General features: G+C 38.5%; 4 protein-coding genes across 6 annotated transcripts; 2 read left to right on the forward strand and 2 right to left on the reverse strand.

Moving 5' to 3' along the window:
* Positions 1-127: 127 nt before the first annotated feature.
* On the reverse strand, positions 128-2,257 carry LOC139783835 (uncharacterized). Its single transcript, XM_071722989.1, has one exon. The coding sequence runs from the start codon at positions 2,255-2,257 to the stop codon at positions 128-130; it is 2,130 nt and encodes a 709-aa protein (XP_071579090.1).
* A 1,230-nt stretch (positions 2,258-3,487) lies between these two features.
* LOC139783836 (E3 SUMO-protein ligase ZBED1-like) lies at positions 3,488-10,803 on the forward strand. The gene is made up of 3 exons (XM_071722990.1): positions 3,488-4,621; positions 6,692-6,811; positions 10,738-10,803. Exons 1-3 carry the CDS (start codon positions 3,488-3,490, stop codon positions 10,801-10,803), a joined length of 1,320 nt encoding a protein of 439 aa, XP_071579091.1.
* LOC139783833 (putative nuclease HARBI1) lies at positions 9,419-12,697 on the forward strand. The gene is made up of 8 exons (XM_071722987.1): positions 9,419-9,690; positions 10,136-10,257; positions 10,337-10,457; positions 10,537-10,658; positions 10,738-11,254; positions 11,332-11,628; positions 11,725-11,933; positions 12,195-12,697. Exons 5-8 carry the CDS (start codon positions 10,955-10,957, stop codon positions 12,487-12,489), a joined length of 1,101 nt encoding a protein of 366 aa, XP_071579088.1. The 5' UTR covers positions 9,419-9,690; positions 10,136-10,257; positions 10,337-10,457; positions 10,537-10,658; positions 10,738-10,954; the 3' UTR covers positions 12,490-12,697.
* Positions 11,624-19,364, reverse strand: LOC139783832 (uncharacterized). 3 transcript variants are annotated; one of them, XR_011721389.1, is made up of 10 exons: positions 16,270-19,364; positions 15,845-15,921; positions 15,644-15,765; positions 15,444-15,564; positions 14,660-14,864; positions 14,375-14,588; positions 14,172-14,279; positions 13,645-14,059; positions 12,687-12,793; positions 11,624-12,575 (listed from the first exon to the last, which is right to left on the reverse strand). XR_011721389.1 is itself a non-coding variant. In XM_071722986.1 (9 exons), the coding sequence occupies exons 5-8, from the start codon at positions 14,861-14,863 to the stop codon at positions 13,671-13,673; spliced, it is 915 nt and encodes a 304-aa protein (XP_071579087.1). In that variant the 5' UTR covers position 14,864; positions 15,444-15,564; positions 15,644-15,765; positions 15,845-15,921; positions 16,270-19,364; the 3' UTR covers positions 13,089-13,559; positions 13,645-13,670. The 3 variants fall into 3 exon arrangements, 2 of the variants coding, with proteins under 2 accessions (XP_071579087.1, XP_071579085.1); XM_071722986.1 differs by lacking the exons at positions 11,624-12,575; positions 12,687-12,793 and adding an exon at positions 13,089-13,559; XM_071722984.1 differs by lacking the exons at positions 11,624-12,575; positions 12,687-12,793 and having other exon boundaries at positions 13,089-14,059.
* Between the last annotated feature and the right edge of the window lie 558 nt (positions 19,365-19,922).

Raw genomic sequence — 19,922 nt, forward strand, 5'->3', positions numbered from 1 at the left:
TTGAAACAAGATCGTCTTCGATAAGCTTTAACTTGAGATTTTGCTCAAATCCCGCCTTATTTTTTGACTATGAATCTAGAGGTCGTCTTAAGATCAAACTTAAGGCGGACTTAAAAATAAGTTCTGACTATGAATACGGGCCGTGGTATTCCTTCGCAAGGTCGGGATTCGACCTTAACCGTGACTCGAGACGCGAATACAACGCGATTGCAGACTTTTTTGAGTCGCCAATGTCGATAGGGGGCCCCGATTTGAACGGCAGCCGCACTATATATTGCCCGTTGGGGGCACGAGAATGTGTAGACACGAAGTGTTCTTCGCATTGACTCTCTTCCGGTGAGAGATGAGTTTGCTGAGGAAGTTCTTCGACCTCCCAGAACCGTTTCAGCTGATCGGAGATTTCCGACAACACCGTGCAGTGGTGCGTTTGAATGCGAGTCGGCCGTGACTGCGACGGCATAGGCATTGGTCCAGACAGGAACCATCCAAAAATCGATTTTTGAGCGACGGGCTCATGAGGGGCGCGATTACGGACCTCCGGCAGTAAAATCGCGCCATACAAATCAGCACCGATAATGACGTCAATCGGCGCCGCGCTAGTCGGATCGTTATCAGCTAGCGTAAGTTCGCGAATGTACGACAGTTTCGTTATATCCGGAACGCGTTGCGGAATGTAAGTCGTGAGCGACTTGAGAACAAGAGCGGAAACGGAGGGCGCCGGGCCCGTGCCGTCACGCGCTGACACATGAACTTTAGCTGCGCTGCGTGCGGTGGCAGCGGTCTCGCCGATCCCAGTGATAGATACGGAGACGCGCGTACGCGGGAGACGCAGTCGCTGAGCTAAACGTTCGGTGATCAAAGTAGTGACCGAACCTTGATCCAATAACGCGCGGACTATACTATGTCGACCGTTGAGCCCGCTCACCTTGATCCAGGCCGTAGCTAATAAAATATTTGATTTTGAAAAGCTAGTGTGAGATAATAAATGCGAAGTTACTTCGTCAGTTGAGTCTGTTTTCGTTTCTGTAGATGAAGGTGAGCTCTCACTTGTCGAACTACCATTATTATTTACATCGGTCGTGTGAAGCAACGTATGGTGCTTCTGCTGACACTGACGGCATGTGTTCTTGCTCGAACACGCATCGCGAGTGTGCCGTGTACTCAAGCAATTGTAGCAACAATGATATTTCTTCGCGAGATCACGCCGTTGAGCGACGCTCTTATTGTGAAAGTCCGGACACGCGGACAAGAAGTGCGTCTTTTGACACATGGGACATTTGGTCGAACTTGCGTTCGCTGCGTGACTCTGAACAGAGGAATTTTGTTTATTGTCCTTGACTTGAGACGAAGCCGGGAGAACATTCTCGAGCGCACGTATTCGTGATAGAAGAAATTTATCAAGTCGATCGTATGTAGGATACTCTGACGTATCGCCAAGTTGCAATTCCCAGGCCTTTCGTGTGAATTTATCCAGCCTTTGAACGAGCAAATAAACCAAAATGTCGTCCCATGCATCAACAGACCGACCGAGGTTTTTTAATGACTGTATTGCTATGTTCGCTTTATTGCGCAACGCGGTGAGAGCCACTGCGGAATCAGAAGTCGCTTGGGGAAGCGTGTGCAGAGCGTGGATGTGATCATGTACTAAGCGGCGGCGATTATCATATCGCGTTATTAGCAAACTCCAAGCTATCTTAAAATTCGCGTCAGTTAATGCCAGATTGCGTATGGCATCGCTGGCTTCACCCTTCACGCAAGAGTGCAGATATTGCAAGCGATTAACGTCTAACAATTCGCGATTATCAATGATTAAGGCTGTGAATTGATCTCGAAACGCTTCCCACTCGCGAAACTCCCCCGAGAATTTAGGAAGACTTATACGCGGCAGGTGCGAAAGAGAAAACGCGGACTGATCCGTGCGCATCGTCGATGCGGCAAATGACTGGTTGTGACTCACGACTGGCTCCAACTCCTCCAGGCTCTCCGACATGTAGTCCAAGGCTGCTTGGTAGGCGTTGTGCGTAGTCTCGAAGTGATTGTCCTTGAAGTAGGACAGCGATGCTCGCAGGTCCTCAGGGATGGTCTTGGCTACAGCGGCGTGTCCGCTGACGAACTGATTCCATGTCTCCTTGAGAGCGGAGATCCTCGAACGGACCTTTGCTGGCGTTAGGTTGCTTCGCCCGAGCTTCTTGAAATTCTCAAGACAACGCTCGATCACTCTTTGGAGTTGCGGTTGACCGCCCAATTGCTCTGCCATTTCGCACCAGCTGGTTTGACTCGTCCTCAACAAGCACGCCGATCCGGCTCGAAGGACCAGAAATTATGTTGGCGAATTTTATGTTTTCCGGGCGTAACTCCGGTTCGCCAATTGGCGTAAGATGCCGGGTCGACCCCGACAGGGATCCGACGTGCGGTTAGAATGAGACACTTGATTTGGGAGGAATGCACAAATATCATTTAATCGTCAGGTTAATACAAATGCTGGTTGACGCGCTCTCATTTGAGCACGACACTCGGCGCGCACGTGATTCGATGAGCGCTGGTCACGTGATACGAAAGTGTTCGTAGAGCGCGGAGGCGATGGCAATTAAGACGCGCAATGTAGCTTGCACGCGATGAACGCACTTGAGGCGTTATACAGCAGTCGCACTTGTTCGTAACACAAGACGCGAGAATGTTCACAAAAGTCGGCTCGATCACGATGATCGAGCGCACAATGGCGAGGCACGCAGGGTGACTTATACGCGAATGTTCACTGCTCGCGGAGGCGAGAGCGAATTGCAGCACGCACGAACGGCGCGATAATTAGCGGTGCTCTGACAGAGCAGTAAACTCGGATGCACGACGGTATTTTTGAGACCGCGTGAACCGGGGTACGTTAACGGAAGCACGACGGTATACGACCTCGTGAACCGGAGTACTTTTAGCTACTGACCGCGAACTCTCGTGTTTCGGGAGCTTTCCTTTGCACGACGCGTATCGACCAATCACCTGCGTTTCCGGGATCATGCGATCACGGCATGACAGGATCGATACGTGCCGCGAGAGACTTCGCGGTGAGGGTTGACGGGGGGAGCGGCGCGAAATCCCTTCGTTCGGAGGGCGACTGACGGATGGCGTTACCGGTACGGTATTGATCCGTGATCGCGAGAAAATTACGGAACAATATTCAAATATTGTATATACAAAATGATTATTTTTATTTGACTCTGAATTAAAACTTTTAATCAAAATCAATTTAATATGACAGAGTTGAGCTTTATATGATTGATATTACATTTTATTTTACAGCTCGGACAATTTAGCCACGAATGATGATTTGCATGAAGAATCAAGTCAAGAAAGAATCAATGAAAACAATGATATTTCAATTGTGTCAGGATCGTCATGTTTTAAGCGTCGAAGAGTCCGAACAAGAAAATCAACTCATAACAACAATTTTTGCTCGCCAGTAAGAGCAGAAGAAATCCATCAGGCTTTGACAAAAATGATCGCATTAAATCAAATGCCTATTTCTTTTTGTACCAGCGAGAGTTTTCTTCAGTTTATGGCCATTGTGGAACCAAATTACAAACCTATAAAGGAAGATGCACTAAAAAAGATGTTGCACGCTCTTAAAGAAAGCATTGAAAAATCCATAAAAGCAGAACTGAGTAAAGCTTGTGGAGTAGCTTGTACGTCAGATTGTTGGTCGTCTGCCGCTCAGGAATCGTATATCACTATGACAGTGCACTTAATTGATGACAATTGGGTACAAAAATCTTTCACTCTTAACACAACTGAAATGGATGAGCGCCACACATCAGAAAATCTCGCTAATAAAATGGAAAATATATTCGAAGAATGGAAATTAAATGACAAAATTGTAGCTATTGTGACTGGTAATGTTGCAAATGTAGTTAAAGCTGTACGATCTATAGAGCAAGTTCAGGAAAAATTTGACGTAACGTGTGCTGCTCACAGCTTGCAATTAGCGGTGAATAACTCACTTCTTTCTGAGGATATTCAGTTTTTAGTTACTAAAGCCAGTAAAATAGTGGGCCACTTTAAGCATTCGAATGTTGCAAAGTATGCCCTGAAGGAAAAACAAAAGCAATTAGGTTTGCCGGTATTAACACTCTTGCAGAGTTGCAATACAAGGTGGAATTCTATATTTCTAATGCTTGAAAGGCTCACTCAAAACAGAAGTCCAGTGATGAACGTCTTAGCAGATCGGGAAATCACAACTGGCGCTGCAGCTGAAAAACTTGAAATCTTAGAAAGAGAGTGGATAGCTATGGAAAATCTTGCAAGAGTCCTTGAGCCTGTTCAAATGGTAACCTTAGTTCTGTGTAGCAAAGACGCTTCTGTATACATGGTTCGACCCCTTATGGAAAAACTATTGCAAGAACATATGATGCCTCTTGATAGCGATTCTGAGATGATTAAAGTCTTTAAAAATACTTTGTCGGGTGGTTTAAAGTGGCGGTTTGATTTAGAGTGGAATTCTGAACTCAATATTATTTCTACAAGACAGATTACTTCCATGCTGGATCCTAGGTACAAAGACCTCGATCATGAAAGTCATGATGCAAAACTAGCTATTCGCAATGCGGTTAAAGAGTTGTTGAAAGAAAGTGCTGTATGTCAGGATACAGAAAGCGAAGTTTGTAAAAAAAAAAACTGCTTTGGAATTTTTATATAAAAAAAATGGCAACAAAATAAATAAAGTAGAGAATCAATGGGAAGCGTACTTGGCTGAGCCACTGTTAAAATTTGATATGAATCCGTGTGAGTGGTGAAAAAGTAGAAAAGATAAATATCCAGCTATTGCACTTCTTGCAAAAAAATATTTGTGTATACCAGCTACTTCTGTATGCTCTGAACGCTGCTTTTCCACTGCTGGAAATATTGTTATGTTCAAAAGAACATCATTGCTTCCTTACAATGTCAATATGTTAGTATTTTTGTATCAAAATCGAAGGTTATTAAATCAAAAAGCCGAAGCAATTACAGCAGTAACAGAAACATCGCCGACAGTGTAAATCACAAAACAAACAAGTGCAACAAATTACATAAGTTCCTCTCTAAATCTGAATCAGTGAAAAGTCACTGAAGTAGCATACTTTACACTGATATATCAGTGAATAGTTACTGATGCGTTCAGTGACTATTCAGTGATATCAGTGTAAAGTATGTTACTTCAGTGACACTTTTCACTGATTCAGATTTAGCGATATACCCCTTGCCATTTTTTTTTACAAAAATAATAGAAATTTTTATACAATTTATTTTTGTGACAAATGCATATTTAACCCTTAAATGCCACCCGGGGTCCAGCGGACCCCAGACCCTTTAGAATGATATATTTTCAAATGTTTCCGCCAAATATGGAGCTCATATTTATTTATTTATTATTTTTGATTTTTTTGATTTTGGAGCCAACATTTTAACTGTTGGCGATCTTAATTTTTTATACTATGTTGAAATTGAAATTTTAACAATATAAGCATTTTATTCTCTTTTCTAAGCCTTGAACAACATTGAAAATAATTTTCATAACTAAATATCAAAAAATCAATAAGTAAGGAGACATTTTTCATGCATTTCTTTTAGACCCCATGTGTAATTTACGAGATTCTTGAGAGGTGTGGCATTTAAGAGTTAATTTATATTTAAATAATGCATATTTATTATTATATTATAGTTGTTTTTTCATTAATAAGTTTATTATCTGCTAATACGTTACCGTATGTTCACCTTTTTGTTTGCGTTTTTTTATTTTGTGTTTTTATGTTAACATATAAATTTGTTTAAAAAATACGAAACACATATTAAATATATTAACCCTCCACCTGTATACGTGGGTCTACGATGTCCATGCCAAAACATCTGCTCGTAACTTGAGAACAATGAGAACTAGCAAGCCTGTGTGTCTGGGATCCTCTTCTAAAAAAAGTAGGTGGGGGAAGGAATCCAAGGACCCAAAGCTACTTCGAAAAATAGACATATCGCTGAATGCCGAGCAAGTCAAATTTCGTACGTATGTACGTCTCAGACCCAGGTATACACTAGTTATTCCCAAGAAATGGAATATTTTGGACAGCGGCCGAAGCTCGGCAGACAAATTTTTTTCGACATATTATATAATTTTTTTTAACATATTCAACATTAGGAGAGAATGGGGGAATGACAGTCATCAGGCAATGCCGGTCACCTGTATTTTACATAATCCAACAGTTATATCAAACTTTTTTTGTCTCTATCCGTTTACATACATGATTATCGAGTAATTTATTATGCCGTGCCTATTAAACCAACATAAATTAATAAAAATCTGGTAATTCTTATTTTACGCCCTTTTTCTTATAAGAATCGATGTACTTTTAATTTTTTAATAAGGGTTTTGCAAAATTTTTAGTAGTTAAAATTACATCTAATCGTTATTTATGACTTTTTTGGTTCTTTTAGCTTCCATTTCGCCCATATTAAAACGATGGCATCGTATAAATATATTATTATTAATATAACAAATTCACTCGGTTTTTGGGGTAACGGTAGTCGCTCGCACGGGAAAATTGCAGTCGTGGCGCACTTGTTAACCATCGGGCACATGCCTGAAAACGTCGAGTGACAGCGTAACGCCGGAATTTTAGGTTAAAATTTCAATTTTTGTGTTAATCATTAATTGTAATTATATTTTTAATTTAAGATGCCTCGTTGTAGACCAAGAAAAACCGAAAGAGGAAAATGGTCCTCAGACGAGCTCAGAGCAGCTATCGGGGCAGTAAAAGCTGGAATTCCGCTGACCACGGTTATCCAAGAGGCGACCGTAATTACCCCACACGTCGGACAATTGCGGTCAATTCAGAGATTTTTATAATCAATGCAGGTTTAATTATTTATTAGCTTACTTGACTTTTATGCTTCTACTTTCGAAGAATGATTGATGAAGTATCCGTCAACTATTCTATTTTAGTTCTAAAGACATTTCTTTTTCAGAAAATAAGAAATAATTCTTACTGACCGCCATTCCCCCATTCTCCCCTATATTACATAAATTTGTAATAAATTATTAAAAAATGTCATATATGCTATATTATATAATTTTATCTTCAATTTTTTATTTATCAATAATTTTTCCTACCTAAAAAGTACCATTTTGATTCTTCTGAATAATTCAACTTTTTTGAAGATATCAATCCGCATTATTTTTTTTAACACTTATCTCTGAAGTAAAAAATCTTAAATAAATTTTTTTATAGGTACTGCATAAAAGAAATTACAAATTTTTAAACAAATCCATCTCTTTCCTTTATTCTTATTTAAAGTTTATTAAAAATAAAATATTAAATAAACAATGTTTATTAAAATAAATATAAAATCGTCAATTACAATGTAGACAGATGTTTTGTGAATTTTTTCAGATTTTTTAAAATACTTTAAAGTAGGAAAAATAACATCGGACACGTCAGACCCATGTGGAACTAGGAAGGTTCCAAAAAAACGTATGCAGGTAAAGGGTTAAAAATATATTTTTCAATACAAAATTTTGTTAAAAAATAATCCTTCGCCAGTAATAAAATAATATAAAGTATTTATTAGTCGGCCTGACTGGCAATAATTGAAAAATTATAACGACGTTTCGACCTCTATTTTGGGTCCTTATCAAGTTATGCTGGAACATTATAGTCACGTAAATTGCCGGTAATACATTTAAAGTGGATACAATGCCAATTACAAATTCAACTTACATGGATCAATGTGCGTCAAAAGTTATAAAATTACAAGTCATCGTTGATCTTTAACGGGGCGGTTGAACAGAATGTAAACTTCGTGAGGCATGACCGTCACGTGTGGCGCCCGACGAACGACTGATAAATTGTGTCATGTCGCGAATAATCACAAATACATAAAACAACATAAAGTGTAAAGTTTAAAGAGAAGCTATTATCCGATCGTAAACCAATGGCAAGTTTTCTGTGTCTTTCCGCAAATTTATAGCGTCGGTATGCTTTTTAATTAATATCATTTCGGAAGTTTCACGTTTTTTGAGATTCTGCTCCTTGTGTAAGATCATGGCCTCTTGCCATTTAAAATTATGGTCAAATTCAATTCTATGCTTACTGACGACCGATTGCTGACTGGAATGCTTGTTAATGTCCGCGCAATGCTCTTTAATGCGAGTCTCTAAATGGCGCTTGGTCTGACCAATATAACAAGCATTGCAATCTGAACAATCTAATTTGTAGACAACGCCCGTGCATTTACCATTCTCTAATTTGTCCTTCCCTTTTTTAATTAGTGCGTCAAGTTTCTTTGGAACGGTACTCAAGCCGTAATTGCTGAAAATACGTCGTAAACCCTCACTAAAAGTTTTAACATACGGGATAGGAACGGGCGCCACACGTGACGGTCATGCCTCACGAAGTTTACATTCTGTTCAACCGCCCCGTTAAAGATCAACGATGACTTGTAATTTTATAACTTTTGACGCACATTGATCCATGTAAGTTGAATTTGTAATTGGCATTGTATCCACTTTAAATGTATTACCGGCAATTTACGTGACTATAATGTTCCAGCATAACTTGATAAGGACCCAAAATAGAGGTCGAAACGTCGTTATAATTTTTCAATTATTGCCAGTCAGGCCGACTAATAAATACTTTATAAAATTTTGTTATTTTTGAAGATACGTTCTTATTATATTCTACCAATGTGTGTATTAAATGGCCAATAAATAGAAATTTATATCTATTTGCAATTAAAAAAATGTTTACTTTTAAAATTTTAAATTTATATTGTTATTATAAAATACAAAATTTTAAATTTTAAGTTTTTCTTTATGAAGCAATGATAAATAACTTTGCTAATTGCGAATAATCTTATTTTCTTTGTTAAATATCTAGTAAATGTTATGTCATATAAATATAAGATTAGTGTGAAATTCGAACTTTCTTACTTATTTATTCATTAATTTTAATATTTATTTATTGATTTATTTATTTATTTACTAATTTATTTATTCGTGTTTTTAAAACACGTGTAACCCGTGTACACGTGTAATACACGCGGGTACACGATACACGTGTTTATACACGTAAATGCTAATTACACGTGTAATTCGTGTACCCGTGTACACGTGAAATAAGGAGCTCTAGGGGCCGTATTCATAGTCCGTTCTTATATTTAAGATCGCCTTAAGTACCGTCTTAAGATGCCCTCTAGATTCATAGTTGAAAAATAAGGCGGGATTTAAGCAAACGCTCAAGGCGTACCTTATTCAAGATGATCTTATTTGGGAATGTCTTGATGTGATTTATAAACACATCTAAGCATGACCTTAAGGCTACCTTATTTAGTGTGAATTCATAGTCATTTAAGACCATCTTATTTCACAAACATATTACTAAATGAGGTGATCTTCGTCAAGACGTGTCCGAGGACGTCTTAAGCAACCGTTTTTGGGACATTTACGCATGTACTTTCAAATTTTGCAAACAATTGTTTGTGCCGTACTTTTAAATATAATTCTGTAACGACAATATCGAGTTGGTCTGGCTTATATCTTGTTCTTTCTTTTTTGCTTTCATGTGTGCAATCAGTAGTGAGATAGTTTTGAAGTGAGGTTAACCGTTAAACTCTTTCGATCGATACAAACGTGGGACAGCGCAGGCCAGCACGGTGCAATCCAGGGCGTTAAGATATGTAAGTAATATTAATTTTCAAACAAATATAACTTTGGGCTACCGCACAAGCTTACTTTATGCTAAGTTTATTGATATTAAACTTAGATACGTATGTAACTTTAAACTTTAATCAACGCAGGCTTATTCTTTAACTCATAACGACAATTTGTTATCGTTATAATGTTTTACTACGTGAAAAAGCTGCGCAAAGACATTGCAACGATAACGAAGTGTCGTTAAGAGTTACAGAATAGGCCTACTGCGTAATATACGTTACGGAAGAGTTTGTGCGTAGTAGTTAAATTTTAATAAAAGAATACAGTCAGTGCATGTGTAATCATTAATACAAAATATTCTATTTTTACAGAAATCTTGTGACCGTTCTGACCGCCCTCCTGTTTCTCTTTGTGCTGTAACAGATTGCCATATTATATGCCTTATTAAACATTTTGTTATTTTTTCAGAAATCTTGTGTGCCCGTACCGGTCTGTCCACGCTTCCTGTTTGTCTTGCTTCGGGAGCGGCTGTAGCGAGTGCTGGCCTGTAGGCATTGGAAACTTGCGAGTCCTTCGTCGTTTGTATACACGTAAGTATCTCAGGTTAAACGATTTTTGTAACAGATTGCCATATTATATGCCTTATTAAACATTTTGTTATTTTTTCAGAAATCTTGTGTGCCCGTACCGGTCTGTCCACGCTTCCTGTTTGTCTTGCTTCGGGAGCGGCTGTAGCGAGTGCTGGCCTGTAGGCATTGGAAACTTGCGAGTCCTTGTCGTTTGTATACACGTAAGTATCTCAGGTTAAACGATTTTTGTAACAGATTGCCATATTATATGCCTTATTAAACATTTTGTTATTTTTTCAGAAATCTTGTGTGCCCGTACCGGTCTGTCCACGCTTCCTGTTTGTCTTGCTTCGGGAGCGGCTGTAGCGAGTGCTGGCCTGTAGGCATTGGAAACTTGCGAATCCTTCGTCGTTTGTATACACGTAAGTATCTCAGGTTAAACGATTTTTGTAACAGATTGCCATATTATATGCCTTATTAAACATTTTGTTATTTTTTCAGAATTCTTGTGTGCCCGTACCGGTCTGTCCACGCTTCCTGTTTGTCTTGCTTCGGGAGCGGCTGTAGCGAGTGCTGGCCTGTAGGCATTGCAGTATTCGAAATTTGTCGACGTTTCTTTACACGTAAGTACCTCCGGTCGTACGATTTTTGTAACAGACTGATATTGTGTGCTTTATAAAACATTTTATTTTTTCAGAAATCTTCTGTTATTTTAAAAATGGATTTGGAAAATCTGAGAAATGTGGAGATGTTAAATTTTTCGAGTAATGAGGAAGAAGTAGAGGACTTGCCGATGCGTGCTCCAAAGCGATATCTTCGTGATTATCCAAATCCGTTTGAAGTGTACAGTGAATGGGACTTTAAAAGAAGATTTCGATTTTCCAAAAATTCAGTAATGTTTGGCATTTTGCCTTTAGTAGAAAAAAGACTTGCCAAAATAAATAATCGAGGCTTGCCAATATCGCCTATTTTACAGTTATTAATATGTTTACGATTTTATTCAACAGCAAGTTTTCAGGTGTGTACATTATATATATATATATATATATATAACAATAAATTAACAAAATATTTAATAAATATGTATTTTCTCAGCTTGTTTTAGGGGATATAATAACAATATCACAACCAACAATTTCACGAATTGTGTTTAGAGTGTCCATTTTATTAGCGAGTTACATTAACCGATACATAAAAATACCATCGTCAGAAGAATCACGTTCTGAGAATAAAAGATTATTTAGAGAACTTGGACGTGGTCATGGAGGCATAGGCCTTCCTAGTATCGATGGCGCAATAGATTGCACACATATTCGTCTAGTCCACACAAGATTTCAAAATGTTGACGAAATTTTTAGAAATAGAAAAGGATACTTTTCTTTAAATGTTCAGGTACATACACATATATTTTCTTAAATTATTCCATACAAAAGGATATACAAAGCAAAAACTATCTCTTAATTCTCATTTCACTTGTTCTCTTTACAGATTATTGTTGGGCCACGCACAGAAATTCTAGATATTGTTCCTGAATGGCCAGGTAGTGAGCACGACAGCCGAATGTTCCAAAATTCTCGCATATATATGCGATATAAGCAAGGCGAACTAGATGGAATCCTTGTAGGAGATGCTGGATGTCCCGCATTGCCTTTTTTACTTACACCGATTGGTAATCCTAGAACAGATGAAGAAATGAGGTTCGATATATGTGTATTTTATATATAAGATAATGAAAAAGTAGAAAATGAAGTCCCGGTAGCCGAACCTCACTGACAACCTAGAAACGGGTTCTTCATACGAAATGCTTTTATTGATCGACTGTTCGGATATAATTTTTATTATTATTTTATATATATATGTGTGTGTGTGTGTGTGTGTGTGTGTGTGTGTGTGTGTGTGTGTGTGTGTGTGTGTTGTTTAATTGTATTATGTTTATTAATGACATATATTAATTTCAGTTATAATACAATTCATGGAAGAACAAGGAGAATTGTTGAGAGGACGTTTGGCATATGGAAACGTAGATTTCCGTGTCTGTCAAAAGGACTTGGCACAAAATTGTTAACGTCCACATCAATCGTTGTGGCATGTGCTGTTCTTCACAACCTTTCATTAATTTTAAATGATAAGTTGGAAGAAGATGATGAAGAAGTAGAAAATCTCAATAATGAAGTCCCGGTGGCCGAGCCTCACTGGCAACCTGGAGATGGTTTTCTCGCACGAGATGCTCTTATCGAACGACTGTTCAGATAGACAATTCTTCTTTTCGTACATCTTTTTCTTGTTCCTCTCCACTGCAATCATTAACGTATCATCTTTCTCTGTAGAAATACATGGATCTGTAAAGCATAAACACAATACATGCTTTTATATATACATATCTAGCATTTATTTATATACATTTAAAAAAATTTGTTAACATATAAATATACAACATGAATAAATACTACCTTGAAAAATATCTTTTCTGTGTGCGTTTATGTAACCCCTTCATTATCAGATTCCAATAATTCTACACTTTGGTCAGTAGATATTACTTCAAAAACGTCTCGTTTATCTGAAATATATTTATTATACAAGTAACGTGACTATTAATACTTAGAATTAAAACCTTTTAATTACACATGCTTCATTAAAACATTTTATTATGTAAGTAATAATTATAACGTTTTAGTATGTTAGTAATAATTATAACCTTTTAAGTGTGATTAATGAAGATGACGTACGTTTATTATGTAAGTAATAATTATAACCTCTTGAGTGTGATTAATGAAGATAACGTACGCATTTTATAATAATTAGGATAAGAAGATAGGATAAGAAGCTTATAATGAAAGTTATTACACACAATGGATTGAAGAACATTGATTTATTTTTTTCAAACATAATATATGTAATGTATGTAAGGCACATACCAGTGACTTAAGTAACTTAATAAAGTAACATAATTTTAAAGTTTTTTTTTTAATAACATCTTTGCCATAAACTTAATATGTTTATTATCTTTTATCACAATCTTATTTTTAATCTTTTATCACAAAATGTTATCTTAGGCAACAACAAACATCTTAGGGAACATAATTGCACTTTGAACTAAACACATCTGTAATTTATAATATTATATAACATATAATATTGCATACATAAACTTACATTATATTATATACATACATATACACACGTACATATATGTATACAAAGTACAGAACATAAGATAAATAATCTATTAGTAGACATATCGTTGTTAATGCAACAAAAAAATTAAAATATAACTCGTTTAAAAAAATTCATAATCCACTGCATAAAGTCGTGAGTGTGTCATCCTTCAGAAAAAAAGTGGATTTGTAAAACACAAACATAACATATATTTTTTACATATGCATATATATCATTTGTTTATATACATACTTGTGTTTGTATGTCCATTATTAGATTTATTTCTTTTCAGATCTGAGTTGTGTTTCTTTTATTTCTATTTCTAGAGTCTGGATTCGTCTCAAATGTTGCAATTCTAAATTTTGAATTTCTTTCAAATAATTTTCTTTCATATTATTCATATTCTCTTCATGTTTTTGTTTAATATGCGCTAATCGTTTTTCTTGAGCCATTACTCTTTTTATGCGTTTCATTCGTATTGTTTCTTCTGTGTTTGACAATTGACTGTAACTTATTGTATCCTTCTTTCGTTTGAAAGAACGTGTGTGTTTTAATTTTTCATTTTCCAATTTGTTTGATAATTCTTCTTTTCGTACATCTTTTTCTTGTTCCTCTCCACTGCATAAAGTCATTAACGTATCATCTTTCTCCGTAGAAATACATGGATCTGTAAAGCATAAACACAATACATGCTTTTACATATACATATGTAGCATTTATTTATATACGTTATAAAAAATTTTGTTAACATATAAATATACAACATGAATAAGTACTACCTTGAAAAATATGTTTGCTGTGTGTGTTTTTGTAATCTTCATTATCAGTATCCAATAATTCTACAGTTTGGTCAGTAGATATTACTTCGAAAACATAGTCTCGTTTATCTGAAATATATTTATTATACAAATAACGTGACTGTATTAATATTAGAAATAGTTTAGTATATAAAATTATTTTCGTAGAATATATTAATACATACCATTAATTTCTATATCAGACATATTGGATGTAAATGCAACAGGTGCTGTCTTCATAAGATGTGGTGCGATTCTGGCAATATCAGGATCAATATCAATTTTTACTTCTGGTGGTCCTCCACCAGTTGCCATGCATGCTTGTTTTTCTTTAGTTAAGGCTTCCCTTTGCCCTTGTTTCAGATTTGTCCATAATTTCTTTAGTTGTTGTACTGTCCTCTAATAATAAAAGAGTTTTCAATTATATATGCTTTGTTAAAACGCTTTATTATTTTAGTAATAATTATAACCTCTTGTGCAATTAATGAAGACTGATTATAGGCAGTACATATTTCAATCCATGCCACATCCTTATCTTTTAAAGTGGCTCCATCACTTTTTTTTAATTCAACAATATGTTTATACCGTTCGAGTATTTGTAAGAAAACTTTTCTTTCCATTGTTGTGTAATGTTTATTTTTACTAGTAGGCTTTACATTTTCTTTGGACGACATTCTGTGAATAAATTGTAATTATATTTGTGAGAAATAATCTCCGGTGATTTTAATCTATCAGTAATTTTGAATTGATATCAATTCGACATCGAAAGTGTTTGTCGAAATTATATCAATTTAAAGATCGATTTCGATTCCAATATTTATTAATATAATTTAAAAGAAATAGTGCAGAAATTTATGTTTTAATCATAACATTTATTATAACAGCTATACATAACATTATTAGATAATCTCAAATCGAATTTACATCAAATCGATATCAATTCGATATAGATTCAATTTGAGGTAGTGTAAAACTTTGATACAGGTTGCGGAAGACTGATGCTACAAATGCTTTGAAGTAGTTTTCTTCTCCTTTCTTTCAATAAAGGTATATAAGATATAGAGAAAAAAGAAAAACGCTTCAAAGCATTTGTAACATTAAATCGACTGCAACCACAGTTACCTATAGCTTTCATAATAAATGTAATAAATAAAATATAAATTTCTACACTATTTTTGATACACTTTACCTCTTTCTCTTATGCAGTACATAATATGAGTCTGTTACAAAAATCGTTTAACCTGAGATACTTACGTGTATACAAACGACAAGGACTCGCAATTTTCCAATGCCTACAGGCCAGCACTCGCTACAGCCGCTCCCGAAGCAAGACAAACAGGAAGCGTGGACAGACCGGTACGGGCACACAAGATTTCTGAAAAAATAACAAAACGTTTAATAAGGCATATAATATGGCAATCTGTTACAAAAATTGTTTAACCTGAGATACTTACGTGTATACAAACGACGAAGGACTCGCAAGTTTCCAATGCCTACAGGCCAGCACTCGCTACAGCCGCTCCCGAAGCAAGACAAACAGGAAGCGTGGACAGACCGGTACGGGCACACAAGATTTCTGAAAAAATAACAAAATGTTTAATAAGACATATAATATGGCAATCTGTTACAAAAATCGTTTAACCTGAGATACTTACATGTATAGAAACGTCACATCCGCCTCCGATACAGCACAAAGAGAAACAGGAGGGCGGTCAGAACGGTCACAAGATTTCTGTAAAAATAAAATATTTTGTATTAATTATTACACATGCACTGACTGTATTCTTTTATTAAAATTTAACTACTACGCACAAACTCTTCCGTAACGTATATTACGCAGTAGGCCTATTCTGTAACTCTTAACGACACTTCGTTATCGTTGCAATGTCTTTGCGCAGCTTTTTCACGTAGTAAAACATTATAACGATAACAAATTGTCGTTATGAGTTAAAGAATAAGCCTGCGTTGATTAAAGTTTAAAGTTACATACATATCTAAGTTTAATATCAATAAACTTAGCATAAAGTAAGCTTGTGCGGTAGCCCAAAGTTATATTTGTTTGAAAATTAATATTACTTACATATCTTAACGCCTTGGATTGCACCGTGCTGGTCTGCGCTGTCCCACGTTTGTATCGATCGAAAGAGTTTATCGGTTAACCTCACTTCAAAACTATCTCACTTGTCCATTGATTGCATACATGAAAGTGCGGATAATAATAAATCCAAAGTTCCTATTGGAGGAACCAACGGAAAGAGTACGGAAACAGCCGATCGAGAATAAGCATGGTTTTAAGTACGGTCTTCGCCAAGGCGATCTCAAATCAAATAAGACTTCCTTGAGCGAAATCTTCTTCGTGAAGATCGCCTTGTTTCACGACTATGAAATCTACCAATCTTAAGACGATTTTGATTGAATAAGGCCGCCTTGACCAAGATCGTCTTAAGAGCAAATTTGAAATTCGACTATGAATACGGCCCTAGGTCGCGATCTGGTTAGTGGCTGGATTCGGCAATGGTATTGTTGTCACTAATTTATTATAGTCTATGGCCGGGTTTTGCATTCTGAGAGTCGAGTTTTATTTCTATATACTTTTCTTAAGTTCAGTTCAGTTCTGTCTCTACCGGCTCACGTGCAAGTCGTTACAAGTCAAAATAAACCAAAGAGTGTGAAAACTAAAGTAAACAGATAACAGCATAGATTTCTTAACCTATCCCATTTCAGCACGACTACATTACGCAAAGGATACGAGAAGGCTCAGTTCAACATCTTATGGACCCAGATTTTGTGCGTGCATAAAGTGTTTTTCCTTCGACACGGCAAAAATGGCGGACGTAACAAAGACAACCATAGCAAAGTTAAACGGACAAAATTACTTCGTGTGGAAATACAGGATGGAGATGTTACTCATGAAAGAAAAATTGTGGAGCGTAGTGAGTGAGAACAAACCAATGGCAGGGGCGGATGGCAGAAATGCAAAACAGATTGCCGCATGGCAACAGCGAGACGATCAAGCGCGCGGATGGATTGGACTTTTGGTCGACGACAGTCAATTGTGCCATATAAGGAACTCGACGACAGCGAAGGAAATATAGCACGCACTCAAGGCGTATCATGAAAAGGACACGCTGAGCAATAAAGTGACTCTGATTCGGCGTATTTGTTGTAGTAAAATGGAAGAAAGTGGCAACAGGACGATCATTTAAACAATCTGACGGATTTGTTTCAGAAATTAACAGATCTCGATAAAGAACTTTCGGACAGTTGGATCGTCGGAATGATATTAAGCAGCCTGCCAAGAAGGAGAGCAAGCGTGGCGTAGCAGACAGCGCACTGGGGCCCGATTCTCTAAAGACAAACGTATGCATAAATTCTGCTCTAACAGAAAAGCTGCAAGCTTATATTGGCTAAAAACTGTACGATAGCCAATCAATTTGCAGCCTTTCTGTTAGAGCAGAGTTTGCGCATACGTTTCTCGTTAGAGAATCGGGCCCCTGGTCTGCTAAACCAAAGATCTCGGGTTCGAATCCAGTCCTGGTAGAACCAAAATAAATAAATTGTATCGCTTGTCTCTCCTCCTCGACGGAATGGCAGCCCGTCAGGAGTATCCCTTGCCTAGAAACCCCCTCTACCTTGCCGTTCGGATTCGGCGTTAAAACTGTAGGTCCCATGTGCTTGTGTACAACCTGCGTGCGCACCACAAGCACATGACTTTGAGGGAGGCCTAAGTCCGACTCGGACTGTTGCGCCATTGAATTGAATTGAATTGAGCCTGCCAAGAAGCTACGACACGCTGGTTACGGCACTCGAAACAAGGCCGGAGGCAGACCTTGCACCCGCGCGCTCCGGAGAGGCAGCCAGAGGCGGAGGACGGCCCACCAATCGGGCGCCAACGGGCGAAAGTAACAAACCGAGGGCATATATGTCCGCGGTAAAAGAAAGAGAGTTCGCGATTCCAGGTCACCCAGCCCGGAAGTTTCCAGTACACGGCTCAAACGGTCGGCGAGATAGAGGTCCCAGCGAGCATTTCCGCCCATAAGGCATACATTTTCTTTTGCGTATCACAAGTACACTGACGGAGGTCACTACACTCCGGTTAGCCCATATGGCATTGCGTTTGATAGCTATTAAGTTAGTAATGACACGTACGGCCGAGAAGGCATAAATGCGTCTCCAATAAATAGAGCAAAGGTAGTTCTTAAGGCGAACACGCCCGTAAAAGCGGCGTCGCCGTAGTCACAGGGGGCCAGGAGTTCGAGGCACCGACGTCCTCGTCTGGAATAAATAGTAGAAACGTAACCCGCGGCACGCGAAACACATGCTTACGCGATTGGCGTCATCCTGAGGTGACGGGCCAGGAGTTCGTGGCACCGACATCTTCCCCAGGAATAAAGTTCTGAAAGGTCATTGAGACACGCACCTTCTCCTGGAATAACGCATATAGACAGCTTCAGAATGGTCCGAGAAACACGCCTATGAGGTCGGCGTCATCCTCGACGCAAGGGGCCAGGAGTTCGTAGCACCAGCACCTTCTCCTGGAACAAACCATAAAAACATCTTCAAAAGGGTCCGAGGAACACGCCCATGAGGTCGGCGTCATCCTCGACACACGGGGCCAGGAGTTGGCGGCACCAACGTCATCTCCTGGAACAAACGTCTGAAATGGTACAAGGGCGACCCAAGAGACACGCCCATAAGGTCGGCGTCAAGCTAGGACCACGGCGCCGAGAGTTGGCGGCACCAACGTCTTCTCCTGGAGCAATGGCCAAAATCCATACCTAAGCCACCTAGGAGACACGACGGAGTAGTCGACGTCGTCTGCGAACGCGGAGATATAAAACCAAGGAACTTTGCCGAGAAACGACAACGGAAACGTATCGAGGAGCATCCCCGAGACGGTGCGCAGGGGTTAACGTCGAGGTCCGAGCAACATGGACAGACGCTGTCAACCCGGGGAAACGGCATCAGGAGGCGAGTGGTTTCCAGCGGAACGTCGCGAAGCTTCCGCAGATGGAAGATTCGAGAACAGTACCACACGGCGAGCGCATGATCGCGAGAGCGTAAACAGCGGAAAACCGGACGCTTATCGAGATGGCGAGGTGTATGCTTCTTGAGGCCGGGCTGCCATACAGTTTTTGGGCAGAGGCGGTGAACACAGCTAATTATATCCAGAATCGTTCACCTTCCCGGGCAGTTGACAGAACACCGCATGAACTGTGGACTGGAAGCAAGCCAGGTACGAAACATCTTGCAATTTTTGGAATTAAATGTTTTGTTCACATACCCTCAGAGAAGCGACGCAAATTGGACAACGTGGCGGCACCAATGATCTTAGTTGGCTATGACGAGCACTCCAAGGCATACAGGTGCTACGATCCGCTTCGAAAGAAGATGGTCATCAGCCGAAACGTGCGCTTTATTAGCAAAATGTATTCAGCATCAAGGGTTGACATCGATTTATCCGAAGGGCAAACAATTTCAGAGGACGAGTCAGCCAGCATCGAGATCGACCTAAGCAAACAAGATCCAGAATCAGTAATCGTTCAGGAGGAGTGGAACGATATTCGTGAGTGTAACAGCGATTCGGAGTACGATTCAGCAGATGAGCAAGCAGAACAATCGGGTAATGAGGAAGGCGAAGCAGAGCAGCAACAACAGGTACGCGTCTCACAGCGCGTAAATAAGGGCGTCCCTCCTCGTCGCTTTATTGAGGAAATCAATAGAGTAAGCACT

Source organism: Temnothorax nylanderi, unplaced genomic scaffold (assembly GCF_030848795.1).
Source record: "Temnothorax nylanderi isolate EJ_2023f unplaced genomic scaffold, tnyl_v1.0 TNYL_tig0548_pilon, whole genome shotgun sequence".
NCBI lineage: Eukaryota > Metazoa > Arthropoda > Insecta > Hymenoptera > Formicidae > Temnothorax > Temnothorax nylanderi.